Genomic DNA, 19,945 nt, shown 5'->3' with positions numbered 1-19,945 from the left:
TTCTGCGAGAACCAATGAGGTTCATTCTTGTGTTACGCAGCACGTTTGAGCTTCTGTGAGAACCAATGAGGTTCACTCGTGTTACGCAGCACGTTTGAGCTTCTGCGAGAACCAATGAGGCTCATTCTTGTGTTACGCAGCACGTTTGAGCTTCTGCGAGAACCAATGAGGTTCACTCGTGTTACGCAGCACGTTTGAGCTTCTGCGAGAACCAATGAGGTTCACTCGTGTTACGCAGCACGTTTGAGCTTCTGCGAGAACCAATGAGGCTCATTCTTGTGTTACGCAGCACGTTTGAGCTTCTGCGAGAACCAATGAGGTTCATTCTCGTGTATTACGCAGCACGTTTGAGCTTCTGCGAGAACCAATGAGGTTCATTCTTGTGTTACGCAGCACATTTGAGCTTCTGCGAGAACCAATGAGGTTCACTCGTGTTACGCAGCACGTTTGAGCTTCTGCGAGAACCAATGAGGCTCATTCTTGTGTTACGCAGCACGTTTGAGCTTCTGCGAGAACCAATGAGGTTCATTCTCGTGTATTACGCAGCACGTTTGAGCTTCTGCGAGAACCAATGAGGTTCATTCTTGTGTTACGCAGCACATTTGAGCTTCTGCGAGAACCAATGAGTTTCATTCTTGTGTTATGCATCACGTTTGAGCTTCCATAAGAACCAATGAGGTTCATTCTCCTTTTACGCATCACGTTTGAGATTCAGCAAGAACCAATGAGGTTGAATGTGAATAAAAGCCTAAATTAAATCTGTTCATCATATAAAGCGAACATGTCTCGTCAGACAATTTGGACTAAACCTAAATTTGTTTTACAATCTCTTTATGAATTTTTTAAAGCGTCAAAGTGGTAGTTGCATAGCTATCAATGGAGGGAAATCTCTCAAATTTCATCAAAAAGATTTAATTTGTGTTCTGAAGATGAATGAATGTCTTGTGGATTTGGAACAACAGGAGGGTGAGTAATTAATGACTGAATTTTTGGGTGAACTATCATCCCTTTAAAATAATGATCAGCTTCTAGAATGCCAATTACTGTATAAATAGTTACAAAAATGTAACTACACAAAAATGAATATTCAGTTATAATTTACTCACCCTTATGTTGGTCCAAACCTGTATAACCTTCTTTTTTCTGTGGAACACAAATGAAGATGTTTTGACAAATGTTCATGCTGCTCTTTTCCATGTAATTAAAGTGGATGGGGACTGTAAAGCTTAAAGAAATGGGGAAAAAAAGCTGCACATACTCTTCAATGGTTCAATGAAGAGCCTTTGACATCCACAGAACCTTTCCATTTCTTCTCATTTGCAAAACAAGTCAATACTACTCACACGCAGCATCACACACGCATAGAGCTCCTCCACTCAATTATTTTCTAGTATGATAATTAACCAATTCACTATGCACGGCCAATTCTCAAAGGCGTCTTTGAACTAATTGTTCTCATTGACTCAATTAATTATTTGTTTGCTGATTTAATTATTTTCAGATCTGGAAAACTGGAAATTAAACAAGAGGCCAATGACGGCCAATAAAAAAAACAAAAAAAAAAACAGAACCATACGAATGATGTACTTACCAACTCTTTCTAAAAAGAAAAAAAGTCAACATTAAAACATCTATAGATCTCTCAAATTTGATTACCTAGCCAATATCTTGAATTTTAAGATGCATAATATGGTGCCACATCAATCTTTGGGTTAAAAGCAGAAACAATCTGTACTGTAAAAAGCGCTTCATAAATTAAGGTGACTTTACTTGACTAAAAGAATAGGAAAGAATTTTTTTATTTGTGATGTATACAGGAAATATTTGACTAAAGTACTTGGTCAATGAAAAAAATGCTTTCTTATTTTTATTCTTTATTCTGCTTATTCCAGTTACACTCTTTACAATATTCTATATTGAGTATATTGTATATTCAGTGTATATAATGTATATTACACTGAAATGCAACATTGGGTAACAGGTCCATGTTCTGTTTAAAAAAAAATCGATGCTAAATGCAAATAATAAAATGCTACAAACCATATAATCATACAAATAAATGGGTATATAAACTTTAAAAAGGATGTGAATATGCTTCCACATATGTGACCCTGGAGCACAAAACCAGTCATAAGTCGTACGGGTATATTTGTGTCAATAGTCAACAATACATTGTATGGGTCAAAATTATCGATTTTTCTTTTATGCCAAAAATCATTAGGATATTAAGTGAAGATCATGTTCCATGAAGATATTTTGTAAATGTTCTACCATATATATCAAACACGTATTATGGGTAGTAATATGCATTGCTAAGGCCAACCTTTAAAGGCGATTTTCCCAATATTCTCCAGCTTTTTTTTAGATTCCAGCTTTTAATAGTTGTATCTCATCCAAATATTGTTCTAACAAACCATACATCAACGGTAAGCTTATTTATTCAGCTTTCAGATGATGTATAAATCCCAATTTAAAAAAAAAAAAACCTTATAGCTGATTTCATGGTCCATGATCACATATTGGCCATGACATCAAATGATCTTCAAAACATTAAAATAGGTCAATTACCCAATTCAGCCTGCGTCACGTTGATAATTTTGCATATGATTTGGTCAATATTTATTGTAATATTAAAACAATATTTTTGATCACTCTTGTATGATAAGTTTACCATTACCATTTCAGTCACTGCAAAATACTTGAAATAGGCCTAAATCTGAATTCTTACACTGATTTTGTTTAAAATTTTGACTTTTATATGGAAATATTGGACAACATACAAAAATTGTCGTTGCAGTACACAAGTTACTTGAATCCTGAAATTCTGAATAGGTATACTCTTAAAATGCTGGGTTGTTTCAACCCTAATTTGTTTCAAATATGGACAAACCCAATCGTTGGGTTACATTTTTTTGTTAAATTGAACCCAGCAGTTGGGTTTGTCCATATTTGACCCACATTTTTTAGAGTGTACACCAAATTGTGTTACCGACACTATTTGCATTGTTTTAAGGGTAGGGAAGGGCTAGGATGCCAATAAAGCCTTAAACCACATCACACCACATGAATGTGATGCTGGTAGCACAATCTGATGGGTAGCATTTCTCCTTGTCGGACTACTCGTCAGAACGCCGGTCCTCTGGCATAAAACATAATTCCTCCCTCTCGTCAATGCCAGTGTCCTGCCCTCCACTTGTACCAGACCAGTCGACACATTAAATTGTGTCTAGCCCATGGCATCCATCCAACCGCTCTCAACAAAAAGCTAATATCCCCCTGCAACGCGCCAACCCTCGTCCGCTGACGGTGCCCCCATAACGACCGGCATATGGAAAACAAATCGCCGAGGCCAGGATCAGACACCATGTTTAAGGCCTCGTGGCAGCCGCCTTTTTTCCACCCCGACAACTCCCACTATTATTTATCATGCTGTTTTAAATGTTTTTCTCATTTGTTTCCCCTAAATATTTCATCGTCCCTTAAATATTCATTTAACTTCTTCTGCTTTTGAATTTTTTACCACTTTCTCGGGCTCAGCGATCATAAATAATTATGCATGTGCTCCTAGAAACAGACTGCATAAATCATGCACATGACTTCTTTTTTTGTCTTTTCTCATTAAGACGTGTACTTCAACTAGCCTAAACACTTCCCACTGCCCCACTTGTGGAAATTGGATGCCGTATCCCTCAATATCATCGGTTAAATTGGTTATAGCCTCTTGGTATTACAGCGAAAGACGACTTTTAATTCCTTTTGTTGCCTTCACATGCGGTCATCTTGAATGATGCTTTGTTAGTGCAACCGCTTTAAACTCTTGCTAACTTGTAAACATTTAGGCAATTATCTTTTCGCACAACCAAAGCGTTGGCTTTCTCGCCCTGAGTGGCTCTTTCATGCCAGCCGGAGCAGGGAAATATGTTTGCTTAATAGCTTCCTTGTTATGTCCTCATAAATTAAGAACTCACTTCATCTCGTCGCGCTCCACAAGAGGAAAAACATCAAACATCTCTGCGCGGAACTCGCGCCCCGACTCAGGAAAAAGAAAGTTTGCTTTTGAAACATTCACAACACTGACGGGAGAGAAAGGGAATCGGGTACTCACCCCGGATGTCAAACACACATCTGTTTCTCAAGCCCACTCCTGATCACACACAGGTTTCCAAATGTTTGAGGAGGGGAGAGGTTATTTGTGAGGAATGAGCATATTTGAGCTCATTTGCATACAAGCAAATCAATATTTTATTCCTCCCACGAGTTTACTCTTGTATCACCATCCATAGATGTTAATATTTAAGCCACAAATATCTCAGTCCATCTGCATGGGGAAAAAGAAGACATTTTTAATATCAGACAACAAACATTGATAATTAAAAAAGGAGTAAAACTTTAAAACATCTTGTTTGCAACCTATTTAATGTGTTAAGCAAATTGACTTTGGTTAATGAGAAATCCAGGACTAACCGTCACATCCAGGATAATTCCGATGGTCCAGATATGCACTTTTTGTGCACAAATTCACACATCAAAGTCAGCATCTGCTCTTTATTTGTGTATGACGCCTGCAAGGAGCCTCGGCAAACATCTCAGCGAGCAGAAACAAAAAGGTACTGTAAACTTTGAATATTGTGGGATTATCTGTTACTTAATGAGACCGTTCGATCAGACAGAGCAAATAGCAGTATGTTAATTAGTGATTATACTCAATGATCCTGAGCACACATCGCAGATATCTGTGGTACGTTTATCAGTCTCCCATAGCCAGAAGCAACCAAGACGTTATACAGCATCCATCTCCGGATATATATATGTTAATATGATGCTGCAATGAAAATCTGAAAATATCTTGGGTACAGCTGAGATTTTTTTTTTATGTGACTATTTTGCATTTTAGATATAAGCTCTGTAAATTTTCTTTGTTCTGTCACAAAATTAGCGAGTCCTCTCTCATTTGCATACGCTAATTGCTCGTTCTCATCATGCAGTGTGAAGTAACCTCATTTGATAATAAGACAAGACCAATAAATCATGGACTTCATCATTAAATGAATCACTTCCTGGGGGAATATTGATTGTTTTATCTAATTGTTTTTGTTATGGTCAAAAAAGTACAAGTAAAATATTTATCCACCTATAAGTTATTCGAATTATTTACATAATTATAGTTTATGATAAAAGTGGGGTTTTGCTCATAATAATTGCTCATTTTGAAAATGGACATTTTCAGTGGTTTTTATTTTATGTTTCGAAAATATTCTTATAATATTCTATATTGACATAAAACATTCTGACATTTCAAAATAATTTCAGAGATAAACGCACACACACGATTGAAATTGTTTTGAAATGTCATTTGTGTATTCATTTGCACACCACATACACACATACATATAGGTGTATACATATTTTACTTTTACTTAGACAACATATTTTTTAAATAGTCTTAAGATTGAAGCTAACAACTATAATGATTGAAGACGATTCTGTAGACATGGATTCTGCATGACTTCAATTATAATCAGCTGTATTGTAGTAGTAGTCAAATATGTATATAAAAAAAGACAACAGTCTTTTAAATATTACATTTTGTCCAGATTTTGAAGGCATCAAAAAAGAAAAATGAACTTGTATATTTTCTGTTTACTAAACCTCCATTCAAACCCCCTTCTAATATAATGTTCTGTCGCCATCTAGTGTGTTACTATTGAATAGATCAATACTTGAAAGCCTTATGTTATGACATCAGCCCCCGGTTTCACAGACAACTAGTCCAGATTAAAATGCATGTTTGAGCTGTTTTAAACGATGCAACTTGCACTGGCACGAATTCTTAAAATATGAAAGTGCCATTGTTTTGTCTCAAGATTCACACCAGTAATGTTTTTTTTTTCTAAGGCACGTTTATAAAAGCCACTCGTCCTAGTTGAACTAAGGCCTAATCCTGGTTTAGTCAAAGCCCTGTCTGTGAAACCAGGCCCTGGTTCTCTATTCGACTCATTAGGTCAGACTCACAACTCTATAGGGGTGAGCGGGGTTAGTTGTAACACACATGGTTTAAAACGTTCCACACATGCCAGCATGACGAAACTTAGTGTATTTACCTTACTAGTTGCCATATCAACACTAAGAAAATTGTGCCAATTTTTTTTTTCTTTGGAAGATATCACTGAACATTTATTTAACCATAGCAACATTTCTAACGGAAAATCTCAGGTTTTTTTGTGTTTATTTAAAAGAGAAATATGATATTATTGTAATCGTATATGTTATTTAACAGTTGAGTTAGTTCTTTAATGCTGATCTAACCAGCAGAAGACACAAGCCGGTGTTAAATCCCAGTTGCACAGGTGGGGCATGTAACGTTACACAATATACTTTTATGAATTCTATTGAGAAACCATGAAAAAGAGGTGAATAAAGACTGAGAGTCAATGTTCAGAAATGATAAATGATTATGTTTTGAACTGTATAGCTGTGTTTTGTTGTGTTTATTGTCAAACTCAAAAAAAAAATGTCATTATTTAGTTAATTATTATAATGTACCCCCTCACATGTTATGTTGTCACATTTCACTTCCATTCTTTCGGGGTAAATCAAGAATAAAGTATACACAATGAAACAAAACCACATAATTGTACTAGACGTGTGAAATGAATGTGGGAAAAAAATAAATACTCTGAACTCCAAGTGGATTTACACACACTGAGACAGTCAAAAAGCGTTAGGTTCTGCCCCGCTCTCCCAATCCACTGGCGGTTGCATATCGAGTTTTAATAACTAGTCTATGCGAAATACATTAACTACTGCACTTCGACACAAACATTTCCTCCAGTGTCATTTGCACGACGATATATATAATTTGATCAGAACTCCGTAATGGAAAGTCTTGCTAAAGCTAATTTCATTGCTAGCATTCTATGTATCCTATATAACGTTAGCCTACACACGAAATTAAGTGAAAGTTTTGCAGTTTTCGCATAATTTGACAAAATGATTGGAATACATTTTCAAAAGTTATATTTAGCCTAACGTTACCTTTAATTTCTTCGGACATCATGTCTAGCCTATTTCATCTCAAACTCTTCACTGACGCTGTTGACTCCGAGTCCTTGGTAACTAACTTTTGAAAAGAAACAAATATATATTGTGGCAATATGGTTGTGATCACTCTTCGATTAGACTATCATAGTTTTTATGATGTTCATAGTTTATTTAAATTTTAAATTAAAATAGGTTAATAATATTAAGATTTCTGATCATTTTACTCAATATATATATATATTGTAATCTTAATTGTAATCTGTAATGAGTCGAATATCTATTTCTATATCTATATATATATATATATATCTATATATATATATATATATATATATCTATATATATATATATATATATATATATATATATATATATATATATATATATATATATATATATATATATATATATATATTGTTTTTTTGTTGTTGTTTTTTACAGTATATGGGTAAAACAATAACATTTAAAAACACATTTAAAAGCAGAAAAATACATTATGATGCCATGGAAAACTACTAATCCATATTTTATAATGACAGTAAATGGCAGCCCAAAATGTTAAGCCCAAAAAAAATGCATCCATCCATTATAAAAGTAATCCATATGGTTCCGGAAGGTTAATAAAGGCCTTCTGAAGTGAATCGATTGGTTTGTGTAAGAAAAATATCCACATTTAAAACGTTATAAACTAAAATATCCACCAGACCGCCTTCAATTTACGAAGAAAGTGTAACGCCTCTTGTAGCCTAATTTAAAAAGCTTACGCTACTTCCAACGTCATTGTCGTGCCAGTTACTCTTTTTTTGTAAGTTGAATACGGAAGGCGGTCTGCCGGAAGCTAGATATTTGATTTTATAACGTGTTAAATATGTATATTTTACTTACACAAACTCATTGATTTGCTTCAGAAAGCCTTTATTAACCCCCCTGAGCCATGTTTATTACTTTTATAATGGATGGATGCACTTTTTTGGGCGTCAAATTTTGGGCTGTCATTGCTTGGAAGAGCCAGGACATTTTTTAATATAACTCTGATTGTGTTCGTCTGAAAGAGTTACATCTAGGATGACTTGAGGGTGTGTAAATCATGGGGTACTTTTCTTTTACGGGTGAACTACCTTTAATGTGATTTCTAGTAAAAAGTGTTTAAATAAATGCCAACACAATATCACATCCCGCATTAATCTAATAAACACTAAATACATTTAAAAAAATCCACTTTAAAAAATCTAGAGAAATAAATATGTTTATTTCTGAGCTCATTCGTGACTTTTAGTTAAGAAACCGGAAGACTTTTACTTTGAATGAAGCCAAAATATGGACCGGACGTTTTGGTATTATTGAGTCAGACTTCAACTTAATTTACCCGACACTTCTAAAAGAAGAATGACGGCCGGTTAAAGCAACAGATGAGATGAGTCTGCAGAGTTTGTCAACAACTAAAACTGTCCCCTAGACCGTTATCGACCATTTTAAGCGTTATATGCATGTGTTTTGATATGAACTCACCGGTAAAACCGTTAAACTGACAGCAGTTGTGCTGTAGGAAGGAAGCAGGAGAGGAAAAGGGACTGACTGCGCACTAACTCCACACTCATCGGGGAGTTTAACTTAAAAGGGCAAGATTGTTTTTCTACGTAACGTTACTTGATAGCCTCATAAATGCTCGTATTTTAAACATAATCTATTATAAGTATTACTATTAATCAGAGATATATAAGACTATGTAAAGTCCTGATTGGTTAAAATATTACGGTTTGTTTTTGTTGTGCAAAGGATTGTTTTTCTTGTGTTTTGCTGATCGATAATAATCGATCACATACCCCCGTCGTCATCGATCATGGCCACAGATGTAATAGCGACTGAAGAAGTCTCAAATCAGAGAGACTCGAGTGATATGAACGCTAACAAAAGTAACGTTAATCCCGAATCAGGCACACCCAACTGGACATCTGAGACCCAAGAAAACAGAAATATAAGTAGCCCAACATCACTATCGTCATCACCATTGGCAGTTCATTGTGCGGAAGAACTACCTGATGACTCCATAACAGGGAATTCACTGTCGAATGGAAACCGTGGGATCCGAACAGGAGATCCGCCGCAGGAAGCAGCGACTCCAGACAATAGACAAAAACAAGGCGTGAGGACTTCAACTCCCGTGCGACCGCCGCACGCACTCTCTTCACCACCTGAACACAATGGAAGGTAATTTTAAAGTCACTGTGAAATTGACAAAATGTGGAATACAGCAGTGTTTTGTTCTACATGGTTTATCTGCACTTTTTTTTAATTCACGTGCCATCGTAATCTTTAATCAAAATAACTTCCTCTCCCTCTTGTAACTACATCTGATCTATGATGATGACGTGTTTACTGCCGTGAGGGCGGGACAACCTGTCACTCACGCGAAAATAGCAAACCACAACCATCCAATCCCCATGACCAAAATCAAGTCCTGCCCAACATTTATTATTTTTCGAGAAGTCGTTTGACACATATACATCACATTAGGGAAGAAAAGACTACTGTAACTTACGTTTCATGCCGAATTTAACATTCTCTCGCTGCGTACCAATTCCAAGTAGTGCTCGCTGCGGAGCATACTGGAGCTCAAGGGTGGAGCTTAAAGTCGGCATGAAATAAAATTTTACAAATTGTATTTTTATATATAATATTGTAGTGTTTACTATAACTGATTTACCTGTGCACTTCATTAATTTGTAAAAATTAATTTACCCTTATAATCTTTAATCAAATACGTTAACTTTCCCTCCCCCATCGAAACGACTTCTCCTCTGTCCTGGTCATGTGCTATGGCGCGAGGGCGCCCCCTGTTTTGTTTCTGCAACGCCTCTCAGAAACCTGTCACTGATAGTAGCTATATGGTGGTTCGGTGCATTTTTCTTGGTGTACACCAGGAGTGTCCAAACTCGGTCCTGGAGGGCCACTGTCCTGCAAAGTTAAGCTCTTACTTGCCTCAACACCTGTCTGGAAGTTTCTAGTATGCCTAATAAGACCTTGATTAGCTGGTTCAGGTGTGTTTAATTGGGGTTGGAGCTAAACTTTGCAGGACAGTGGTCCTCCAGGATCAGGATTGGACACCCCTGGTGTACACAATACCTTCTTCAGGAAGGACTTGAAGCAAAAAGAGAGAAATATATGAGAAATAAAAGCTTTTTTTATGTAAAAATTACTCAATATAGTCGGACGAACAGCTTGTCGTGACGGCTCGCACTTAGGAATGCAGCGTGTGTGCCCCCCTTATAAGGGAGAGCTGAGAAAAAAGTAGTGATGCACCGATCATGATTTTACATGGCCGATTCCGATACCGATTTTTTTTCAAGAAAACTGTCCGATTCCGATTTCCATTTTTTTTTTTTTACACAATAAAATAACTAAAGTATACATAAACAAGATGTTTATTTGGTATTTAACAGGCTAAATTGGCTTTTGGCTAATGAAAACAAGTCCGCAATCAACGAAATCCCGAAATTAACGGGAAATTGAATTGGAAATTAAAAGGCTGAAAGGTGAAATTAAAGGTGAACTATGTAAGATTTTTGCAGTAAAATATCCAAAAACCACTAGGCCAGTGTTATATATTTTGTTTAGTTGAGTACTTAGAATATCCCAAATGTTTCCAACTATTTGTAAATCGTGAGAAATTGCAATTTTAACCAAGGAACCGGGACGTGTGAGCTATGCGTTTGAGGGTCGCCTGTCGATTGCGTCATATCTGCGTTACCCTCGGTTTCCGGTTTTATTTAGAAGACAAATAATGCAAATAAAAATGCAGTTCTCACTGCAGTGTGAACAAGTGTCATAGCAGCCGCAGAGCGAACGTCATAACTTCCTTTTCAACACACTCATATATCTAATACGATAAACAGAGTTGCGTTACCTAATACTCATGACTGGAAAAGAGGAAGTGGAGCCGGCGACCGTGTCATAATAAAAGTCCCGCCGGTGACTATGCCATAATAACAGTCCCGCTCTTCAATCGCTCCTGCGGCCTTGCTCAGCTCCACAACTAGGGTTGGGAACCGAGAACCGGTTCTTATGCAGAACCGAAACTGATTTTTGAAAAATACCAGAACCGCGCGAAATTCCTAAGTTTCGGTTCCGAAAACGGTTCTGGTGCAATGTGTGTGCGAAGCGCTGGAAGCGTATCCTTTCATAGCGAGTGACAGCCAGTGTTGCCAAGTCCGTGGTTTTCCCGCTTTCCTGCTTTCCACTGTTGCCGCGGGCTGTGTTTCATGTCCGCGGGTTGAAGCGATTGTGCAATTGTGTGGGGTTTTTTTTGTAAAAACCTGGCAACCCTGGCTCACCTCATCATGAATATTAATTACGTTGCCTGCCGCTTCCAGGAGTGCAGCAGTTCAGCACTGAAAGCCCTCGCGCTACACATTTACGGTTTTGCGTCAGATATTTTCTCCTTAACCATCAGCATGGCGAAGAGAAAGTCACAAGTATGGATTCATTTCCAAAGAATGAATGATAATGAAGCAAAATGTAACATGTGAAAAGTTAATAACATGCAAAGGAGGCTGCACTAGCAATTTGACAAAACATTTGCTACAGCACAGAGTGCCACAGGGCTTATACCAGATTTATAGTGAATATATATATATATATATATATATATATATTTGTCAACCGTTGAGTCACCATGGTTTAGGTAAGCGTTTAGGCACAATTACGTTTGTAATGCTGAATTGCAATTTATCATTTACAAGTTCACTGAATAACTGAATTAGCCTACTATTAAATTAATATACAACTAATTAATAAATATAACTAATAAATATCATTTATAACTTGGTTTTATTCAGAGACAGAGAGATAAAATGTAATAAGACAATTTCAGAGGTGTTCATTTGAAATAAAATGTGTTGCAAGAATGGCTTAATTAATACTGTAATATATGTACAGTACAGGACTTTTTTGACATTGCCAACCTGTAAATTAATTTTAGAGCAAGTAAAAACACAAAAAGGATTGTTTGAGTTGCGTATTGTGCCTTTTTCCTTTACCACTATTTGTTTAATAATTTTAATGGAACCGGAATCGGAACCGGAATCGTTAGGCAGAACCAGAACCGGAACCGGAACCGGAAAATTCCTCACGATTCCCAACCCTATCCACAACACTCGGTCCTGCTCTGCTTCATACTACAGTAATGTTAATAATCACATCCATGAACATGATTTCTGATTTCTGAGTCCTATCCTGACTCTTTTCCACCGGCTGTGAGGTGAAGACCACATGTCCCAAGATTCTGCGCTCAAACGTGGCGTCATCAAACTACGCCTTTGTTTTGAACAGGCGACCTCTAGTGGACGGAAAAGTTACATAGTGTAGCTTTAAAGGCAACAACTGCATATTCTGCAATCCAAACAAAGATGTTACTTAAATCAACAATTGTTTTTAAATTCAGTGTAAAGAATAAAAGTCTTTACCAGTGAAAATAAATTAAACCAAAGTATATAATTGTTCCAAAATGCTAAATCAAATTATGTTTAGTGCAACGAAAAAAACTAAGATGCTACAGCAGGTGCTTTTTAAATCAAATTAAGTCAATGTTATTTTAAGGTAAAATAAAAAGGATCATCCTATAGGCTACAGAACTGATAGTATTTCATTTCAAAAGTGCATGCATGTTCTTCTTTAGGCTACAAAAATAAGTATTTCGGCTTTGTCACAAGTTAGTCTGTTTCGTTCTCATCCGATCCAACACGTGAGAAGCTGAGCTGAACAAACGCTCACTCTCTACGCTTGTGCAGGGCGCGGAGAGGTAAGCTCGCGCAACTTCAGCTTGCGCAGGAAAGCGGCTCTTCATTCCCTTCAGCGTATCTCGTCTCTTCCCTCAGTTCTCCAGTTTCCGTTTGTAACACACAAGTGACATGTTCGAATGATTGCAATATAGGCGTATATGCACGCGGGCGCACTTCTGGAAAAATCGGCAGAAAAATACAAAGAAAACCGTCCGGTTGCCGATCGCGCGCTAGAAGCAAAAACCGGCCGGTTCCGGTTTTTGGCCGGTCAACCGGTGCATCCCTAGAAAAAAGTTTTACAGAAATAAAGTTTTACATAAAAGGCTTAAAATAAGTTAAATCTGTAGCATAAACCAGCAAAAACTGAGGAAATATGCTCAGTAACATATGTAGAAAAGATTTAGAGAGAAAATACATTTATTTAAGAGATAGATCGAGTTTTTCTCCACAACTGAGTGCAAACTGGCATTCAAATCTGCCTCCATTTTGTTAGCAACGCCCAACTTCCAACGATCCAATCAGTTCCCGAAGAACGAAATCAAGCCTCGCCCTACATTTTTTCAAATTTCAGAAGCCGTTTCACTCGGATATACGTCACAATAAGGAGAAAAAGACAATCTCAACTTCCGTTTCACACCGACTTTAACCTGTTTAATGGGTGGAGAGATAGGGTTATGGGTAGGGTACTAGGGTTACACCGTGTCCTAAAAGATTTCAGCGACAAGCAACTTGGCTGTCCACACCAGACGAGACGCGACTGCGAGATGCGAAAAATCAATCAAAAACCACAGCCAATCAGAACAGCGTGTGGGCGGGCTCTCGCAGCAAGTGCACTGCACCAGAGATTCATCTTGACGGCACTCGCAATGGATAAGTACATAATCAAATTCACATATATTACACCATTTAAACATTACTAAAAACATACTGTGTCACTAAAACAATCTTTGTCTTAGAATATACACAAGCTACACTCAATGATGTTTTTATAATAATAAAGTTATAACTCTAACTTTACAATTACGCGATCATATTTCTACTCTAATTTGTTTTTGATATATACACATTTAAATAGTGGCAGTCATAAAAACTTGACAGATTTATTCAAACTTGCATTAATATTGAAGAACATAAAAAATTATAATGAATGTGTAATGTGGCGAATATATTTAGTGAGTGCACATTTTGTACTCCACCCTATTACTGTATAATTTTCCTCCTATTAATAAGAAGTTTCGCTTAAATTTCTCCACACCAAAGGTTACATAATTTGGACAAATCTGTACATTTTCTCTATTTTTTGCACATTGTAGAGTTGACTGTAGTTATTGTAACAAGGGTTACCAATTATCGATATCCAATTTTTCAGAATGACATTTGCCAATGCTATAATGTTAGTTTGGTGGTAATGTCAAGCTTTTGTGCTGTACTGTTTGAAGTTTCTGTTTTTTATTTTAAGATATAATAATCACACTCAAATATAGCTCACTTTACAATTATTGGATGGAGTGCTCTACAAGTAATGTTAGGTGAAGGGGAAAACCATGGATTTGGCAACCCTGGCTTGAACTATGGATGATTCATACAGTATGGTCAAATAGAACCTGCATTAATAATGGCGCTATTAAAAAAACAAAAATTCAAGAGATGTTTTCTTCACACACAGTATTACATTGTTATTATAATTACATTATTACATTATGATCTCAAGATTGTATTACGTTTTGAGAAAATTAATACATTATGAACATTTTATTACAATAATAATGTAATACTTATTACATTATGTGTAGATTTTACATTATGTACAGTTATTTATTATGAGTTGCTACAGCTTTTAATCAATCGGCCGATGTCTGATTGTGCTGATAATTGCTCTGTCGGCCGGTACATCGGTACATCTGAATTGTAACCAAAACTAAAACTAGGGCAGCACGATTAATCGCAATTAACCTAGAATTGTGCTTAAACAAATGTGGCTTATTGCGTTTATGAAATCACAAAGGCTGCAAGAATTTTTTTATGCGCAGCTTGTCAGTGAAGCACGGCTCTGTGATCAGTAGTAAATGCTGCTCCATCTGAAAGCACTGCGAGTTTTAGGCACTTATAATGTGCATTTGAAAAAGCAACACACGTCAAACATCTTTCCAAACATGAGAAGCATTTATGAACCTCTTGTCCAACAAAAGACAACATCTAATAACATGTTTTTACTCCAAACTCACTTCATAACAGTAAAGCGTCCTTCTGTGAGTCTTATTTCATAGTGTTCTATACAGTGACAAAGGCTATGTCGATTAGCATTGAAGTATAAATATACTTTATTATCATGAAAATATCTGAGAAGGCTTGAAGAATAAAGATAAACCATATATTGTTGCAGTCGTGTGTTTATTAGTCATGTTTAATCAAAGCGTTTCAATCTTCTCTTTAATTAGCTCCAGCGATAATATGATGGCCATAGGGATTTCCTAGATTGTGCTCGGGATGGAACGATTACCGGTTTCACGATAAAATGTACTGACGGTTAGTAATATTGTTTAAAAAACGATTTTGAAAACGCACGGTAAATCCTGTCCAGTCAGCATCAGTCTGGTCCAGGCGCAACGCTGTTTTTTGAATGAGAAGAAATGGCAGAAGGCAGTGACAACACTCGGGAGATTGTTCAGCCTTCTAAAAGGACCAAATGTGAGGTGTGGTCATATTTTGGCTTTTACAAAAGTCCTGAGGGAAACTTAATCGAAGATGGTCACCCTGTCTGTAGAACATTCCAGAATAAAGTCGCTGTAATAGGGGAAACACTTCAAAACTACGAACGCAAGGCAAGTGGACTTGGACCTCAATACCAAAACTACATCTGGTATTACTAACACTCACACTAGCCTCTTTGGCGGTTGAACTTATTATAGTCTTCTCAAAAGATATCTGTTATAATCGCGTTGCACATTATAACTAACCACACTTGTTTCTAATAATCAGAGGCGTTCAGATTAGCCAGAGTTTTGTTCAGAGAGCGCTCTCACTCACTGAAAACGTGCAATGTACGCAGGAGAATCACTCATCATACAGTGGTTGACTGTTTTTGTTCTATTTCAGCAGCGAAAATAGTTTCAAACAAACACAGCAGAACCACAGCGCATCTGATATACTGGCATAACACTGGCTTTACGTTCAAGATTCGAGAATTTAGGGACTGTCTCTAAAGTTGCATACAAGATTGGTATCTACGTTTCTAACTTCTATAGCATTTGAAGAAAATGACTTGCAGTCATAAAACCAGCTGTAAAGTGTTCATCTAGGTGTCAGGTATTTTTGATATTTAATAAAATAATGCATATCCATATTTTCATATGATTTGAGTTTATTTCACACAAAATATGCTAGATTTAAATGTGCCATAGCTGATAGAACACTGATGAGAATATCTTTACAGAGATAATATTAGATATTATATTTACACCAAATTATCATTTATGCGTTATGTGTTGCTATTGACGACGGCCACTGGAAGGAAATCCCACAGAATCTATCTTAAAAAAGTGCATAGAGCTGCTTGATTTATTTGTTGTTTGTTGATTTTCAAATATAAAACTTGTTGAAATGTTTTAAGTGTGTGCATCAGTTCTTTTTGAACACTTTCATCTCATTTGAAGAAAACCGTGATGATAATGATAACCGTGATAATTTGGGTCACTATAATCGTGATGTGAAATTTCCATACCGTTTCATCCCTAGATTGTGCTTTATCGTACTTCTGCAGGGAATATTTGGAGTTTCTGCTTGAGAGCGCCCTCTGGGTTTCAGATGGAGCAACATTTACTATTGATCACTGAGCTGTGCTTCACTGACAAGCTGCGCATAAAAAAAAATCTCAGTCTTTTCCAACTGGCATGCGGTTTAATTTTTTGATTAATCGCGCAGCCCTAACTAAAACTATTAACCGCTTGAGCGGTACGGTCCCACATGTGGGATGTTATTTCTCTGCCCTTGGGAGTACAGTCCAACATATGGGATTTTAGAATGTACAGGGACGTCACATACTGCTTTCGCGCCAACACAGAGAGAGGCGAGCTGAATAAGCGGCTGTCATCTTCACATAACTAATTACTCAAACAGTGTTTACAGGCACATAATGTGTTTTTTTTATATCACAGACTTTTAAATTGTCACAGAAGTACCACAACAAAAGTTTATAGGGCATATAAGCACAATGAATATATCAACATTGTCATCTGATGCACATAGCCATGTTTGGTTTCATTAGGTGGCTGAGCGGCTGTCATTCTCATTCACTCAAACAGTGTTCACAGGCACATGGCTGCATATTACTATACAGAAAATTAAACAAACATGGCTTCCTACATTACAGCTAACATGTCATCACCCATTGCACTTTATAGATCAGCTAACACGATCATTATAAAGGTGTTTAAACAACAAAACAATCTTAAGTTCACAAGTTTGTGAATATTTTGAACAAAAAAGAAAAACGAAATAAAAGTGATACATCTGTCATACAGCACTATTGTGGCTGTGGTGTGTCACGTGACACGCCAATGAAATAATAAGGTGATGTTTTTCTAAAATAATAGTCGTCTTAAACTCTGCTGGGGGCTCAGCTAGAATATTTTCATTAATTTCAATAAAGCTGAAATTAAAATAAAGCTGAAATAACAAAATATTTAAAGTATACTAAAACAAGTATTAGATGAAAAACAAAAATAGAAATGTTGTCTTGTAATTAACTGAAATAGGCTGTACTAATATGACTAAAATGACTAAAACTGAAATAAAAATAAATTAAATCTAAATGGAGTTAGGAAAAAACTATAACAGACAAAAGCACATAACAGACTTAAACTCAAATAAAAATCTAATCCAATTCAACAATAGTAATGCATTGAAAATAATTCTAAAACAACACTACTACAAACAAACATTTGCTCCAATCTAGTTATTCTTGGTTATTTGCAAACCCATTACCAATTCTGAAGTAGTTTTTATTAAACATTTTTGTACCTTTTTGTCCATGCTTATTTAATGTTTATTGTTAGAACATTGCAAAAGCCCCCCAAATCAGGGTTTTAAACTATTTAAACTCACACCAAATTGTGGTCACAGTGTTGAAAACCCGATAGGAAAAAGATGATGATCAGCATTTTCTGAAGGTTAAAAAAACATTTTCAGACTTTATTTTGCACCCTGCCTGTATTCTTCATGGAGTGCCTTTTGTTTCTGTGCTGTTATTGTCACTTACTTAAGGGTGCGGTCACATGCAAAAGGTACGCCTGCAGGTTATATTTGGAACAATCTCCAGGTGTGTACAGTCTATTCAATCATGTACTTTGTCTGTTTTCCGTAAGTAATTCTCTGTGTGCAGAGAGTACATTAATCAGTCTACAAGTCTGTGATTCTACATTTATAATGACATGTTTGATTTAGAGGGATCGTTCACCCAAAAATGAAAACTTGCTGTTAATTTACTCACCCTCAGGCCATCCAAGTCTTTTTTTTATTTTTCAGTAGAACAGTAACAGACTTTTAGCTGTAAACCTGGTCCTTGGTGATTCGTATAATGCAAGTCAATGACTAACATCACTTTGAGAGTAATTTTTTTTTGTATAAATAGGCAAAACAAAATGAATACCTGTCTGTGGCTTCTGACGATATATTGAGGTCTATTAAGCGATCAGTCTGTGCAAGAAACAACATTATTTACAACATTATTACGGTAATAATGCCTGTCGTGAACACGCTCAGGACGGTTTGCCGAGGCTGTGGATTACAGTTAGTAATGTTGTAAATAATGTTCAGTTTTTTGCAGAGGTCAGTTTGTGCGCTGAATAACGCAAGGACGTTAGACCTCTGTCAAAAGTGTGTCTGCATGTGTTCAGCAATTATAAAATAAAGGTAGAAAATGTTAAACATAATCTAGCGTAAGACCCAGAATCTGCCCTACCTACATTTACGGTCAGGAGCCACTACTGCCCTCATGTCATGAACAAAAAAGCAGATATATTAAAAAATGTCTCGTAGTTGCACGATTTTGGATTCTTGCAAATATCCAATATGCCAGCATTTTGCATTAGGCAGTCGCTATCCGTTTGAATACAAGCGCAACATCAAGTGTACAGTAAAGGCTCTGTGGCGGAACTAGCTGAACCAGACTGAATAGCTCCACGTCCAGACCTCCGGACATCTGTATTTTTCCGAGGTGTATAGCTATAATAAATGTTGTAAAATAATTTCAACCAGATTAGGCATAAAATTATTAATGTGTGTGTACATATTGTGAATACATTTATTAAACGTATTTATAGTGTTCGTATCCTTCAGTGAATTAACTTGTCTAAGAAAATGCTTAAAGGGGTGGTAAAACACATTCTTTTGAAGGCTTGACTGTGTTTGTGGGGTGCACTGTAACATGTGTTCATGCTTCGTTTAAAAAAAAATTGCCTTATTTTTCATATATTTGACCTTTATTCTACACTGCTCTGTCCCTCCTTGTAAAACGGTCTGATGCTTTCCGGGTTGTATGAAGCCAGTCCCTCAAAAATACGCGATGGGCTCTGATTGGTTAGCTGGCCCAGTGTGTTGTGATTCGCTAACCGCCTAGTGCACGTTTGTCGGAAACGTCATGCCCCTTACCTTTACCGGAGGCTGTGCTTTGGTCAGTATTAGAAACAACGGCGTCAATAAAACCATATGAGCCCGAATCAGACCCAGAACATTTGAGTGAAGATGATCGAGCAGAACCTGTTCAGTCCTCAAGAGTAAAGACTGCGGATCTATAATCGCTACTGAATGGCACTTTAACTTTTGTATTTTTAGAACGATTATAGCCAAATATCTGTCGCAAGAACTAACCCAAAACGAACACTAAGCACTGGCTTTACTAGTAGCCAAATCACACACAGAACCATGTTTAGCATGCCTGTAGATAAACAATACATAAAAGCTCTACTCAAAGAATCATTTACACTAATGTCAGGTTCGCTGTTGAGATTTTAACGTTAGTGTTTGTAACGTTAGGTGTTCGTCGGATAACGTTAAGTATGAATGAGCATTTAACAGACTGGTTTGCAGAACAGTGTTGTCATCTGTTTACTTCCTTGCTACAACCTATT

At 36.6% G+C, this 19,945-nt stretch overlaps 1 protein-coding gene across 2 annotated transcripts in view; it reads left to right on the top strand.

The window, feature by feature from the left end:
- Positions 1 to 8,338: 8,338 nt before the first annotated feature.
- bnip2 (BCL2 interacting protein 2) overlaps positions 8,339 to 19,945 on the top strand; it is a 32,607-nt gene continuing 21,000 nt past the window's right edge. For both annotated transcript variants that reach the window (XM_079809476.1, XM_079809475.1), the window contains exon 1: positions 8,339 to 9,249. In XM_079809476.1, coding sequence (XP_079665602.1) covers positions 8,882 to 9,249 — 368 coding nt within the window. In that variant the 5' untranslated portion in view covers positions 8,339 to 8,881. The remainder of the gene's footprint in view (positions 9,250 to 19,945) is intronic.

The sequence above is a fragment of the Gobio gobio genome (assembly GCF_949357685.1).
Source record: "Gobio gobio genome assembly, chromosome: 25".
NCBI lineage: Eukaryota > Metazoa > Chordata > Actinopteri > Cypriniformes > Gobionidae > Gobio > Gobio gobio.
The sequence above is the reverse complement of the archived record's forward strand: the minus strand, read 5'-3'. Positions and strand labels throughout refer to the sequence as shown.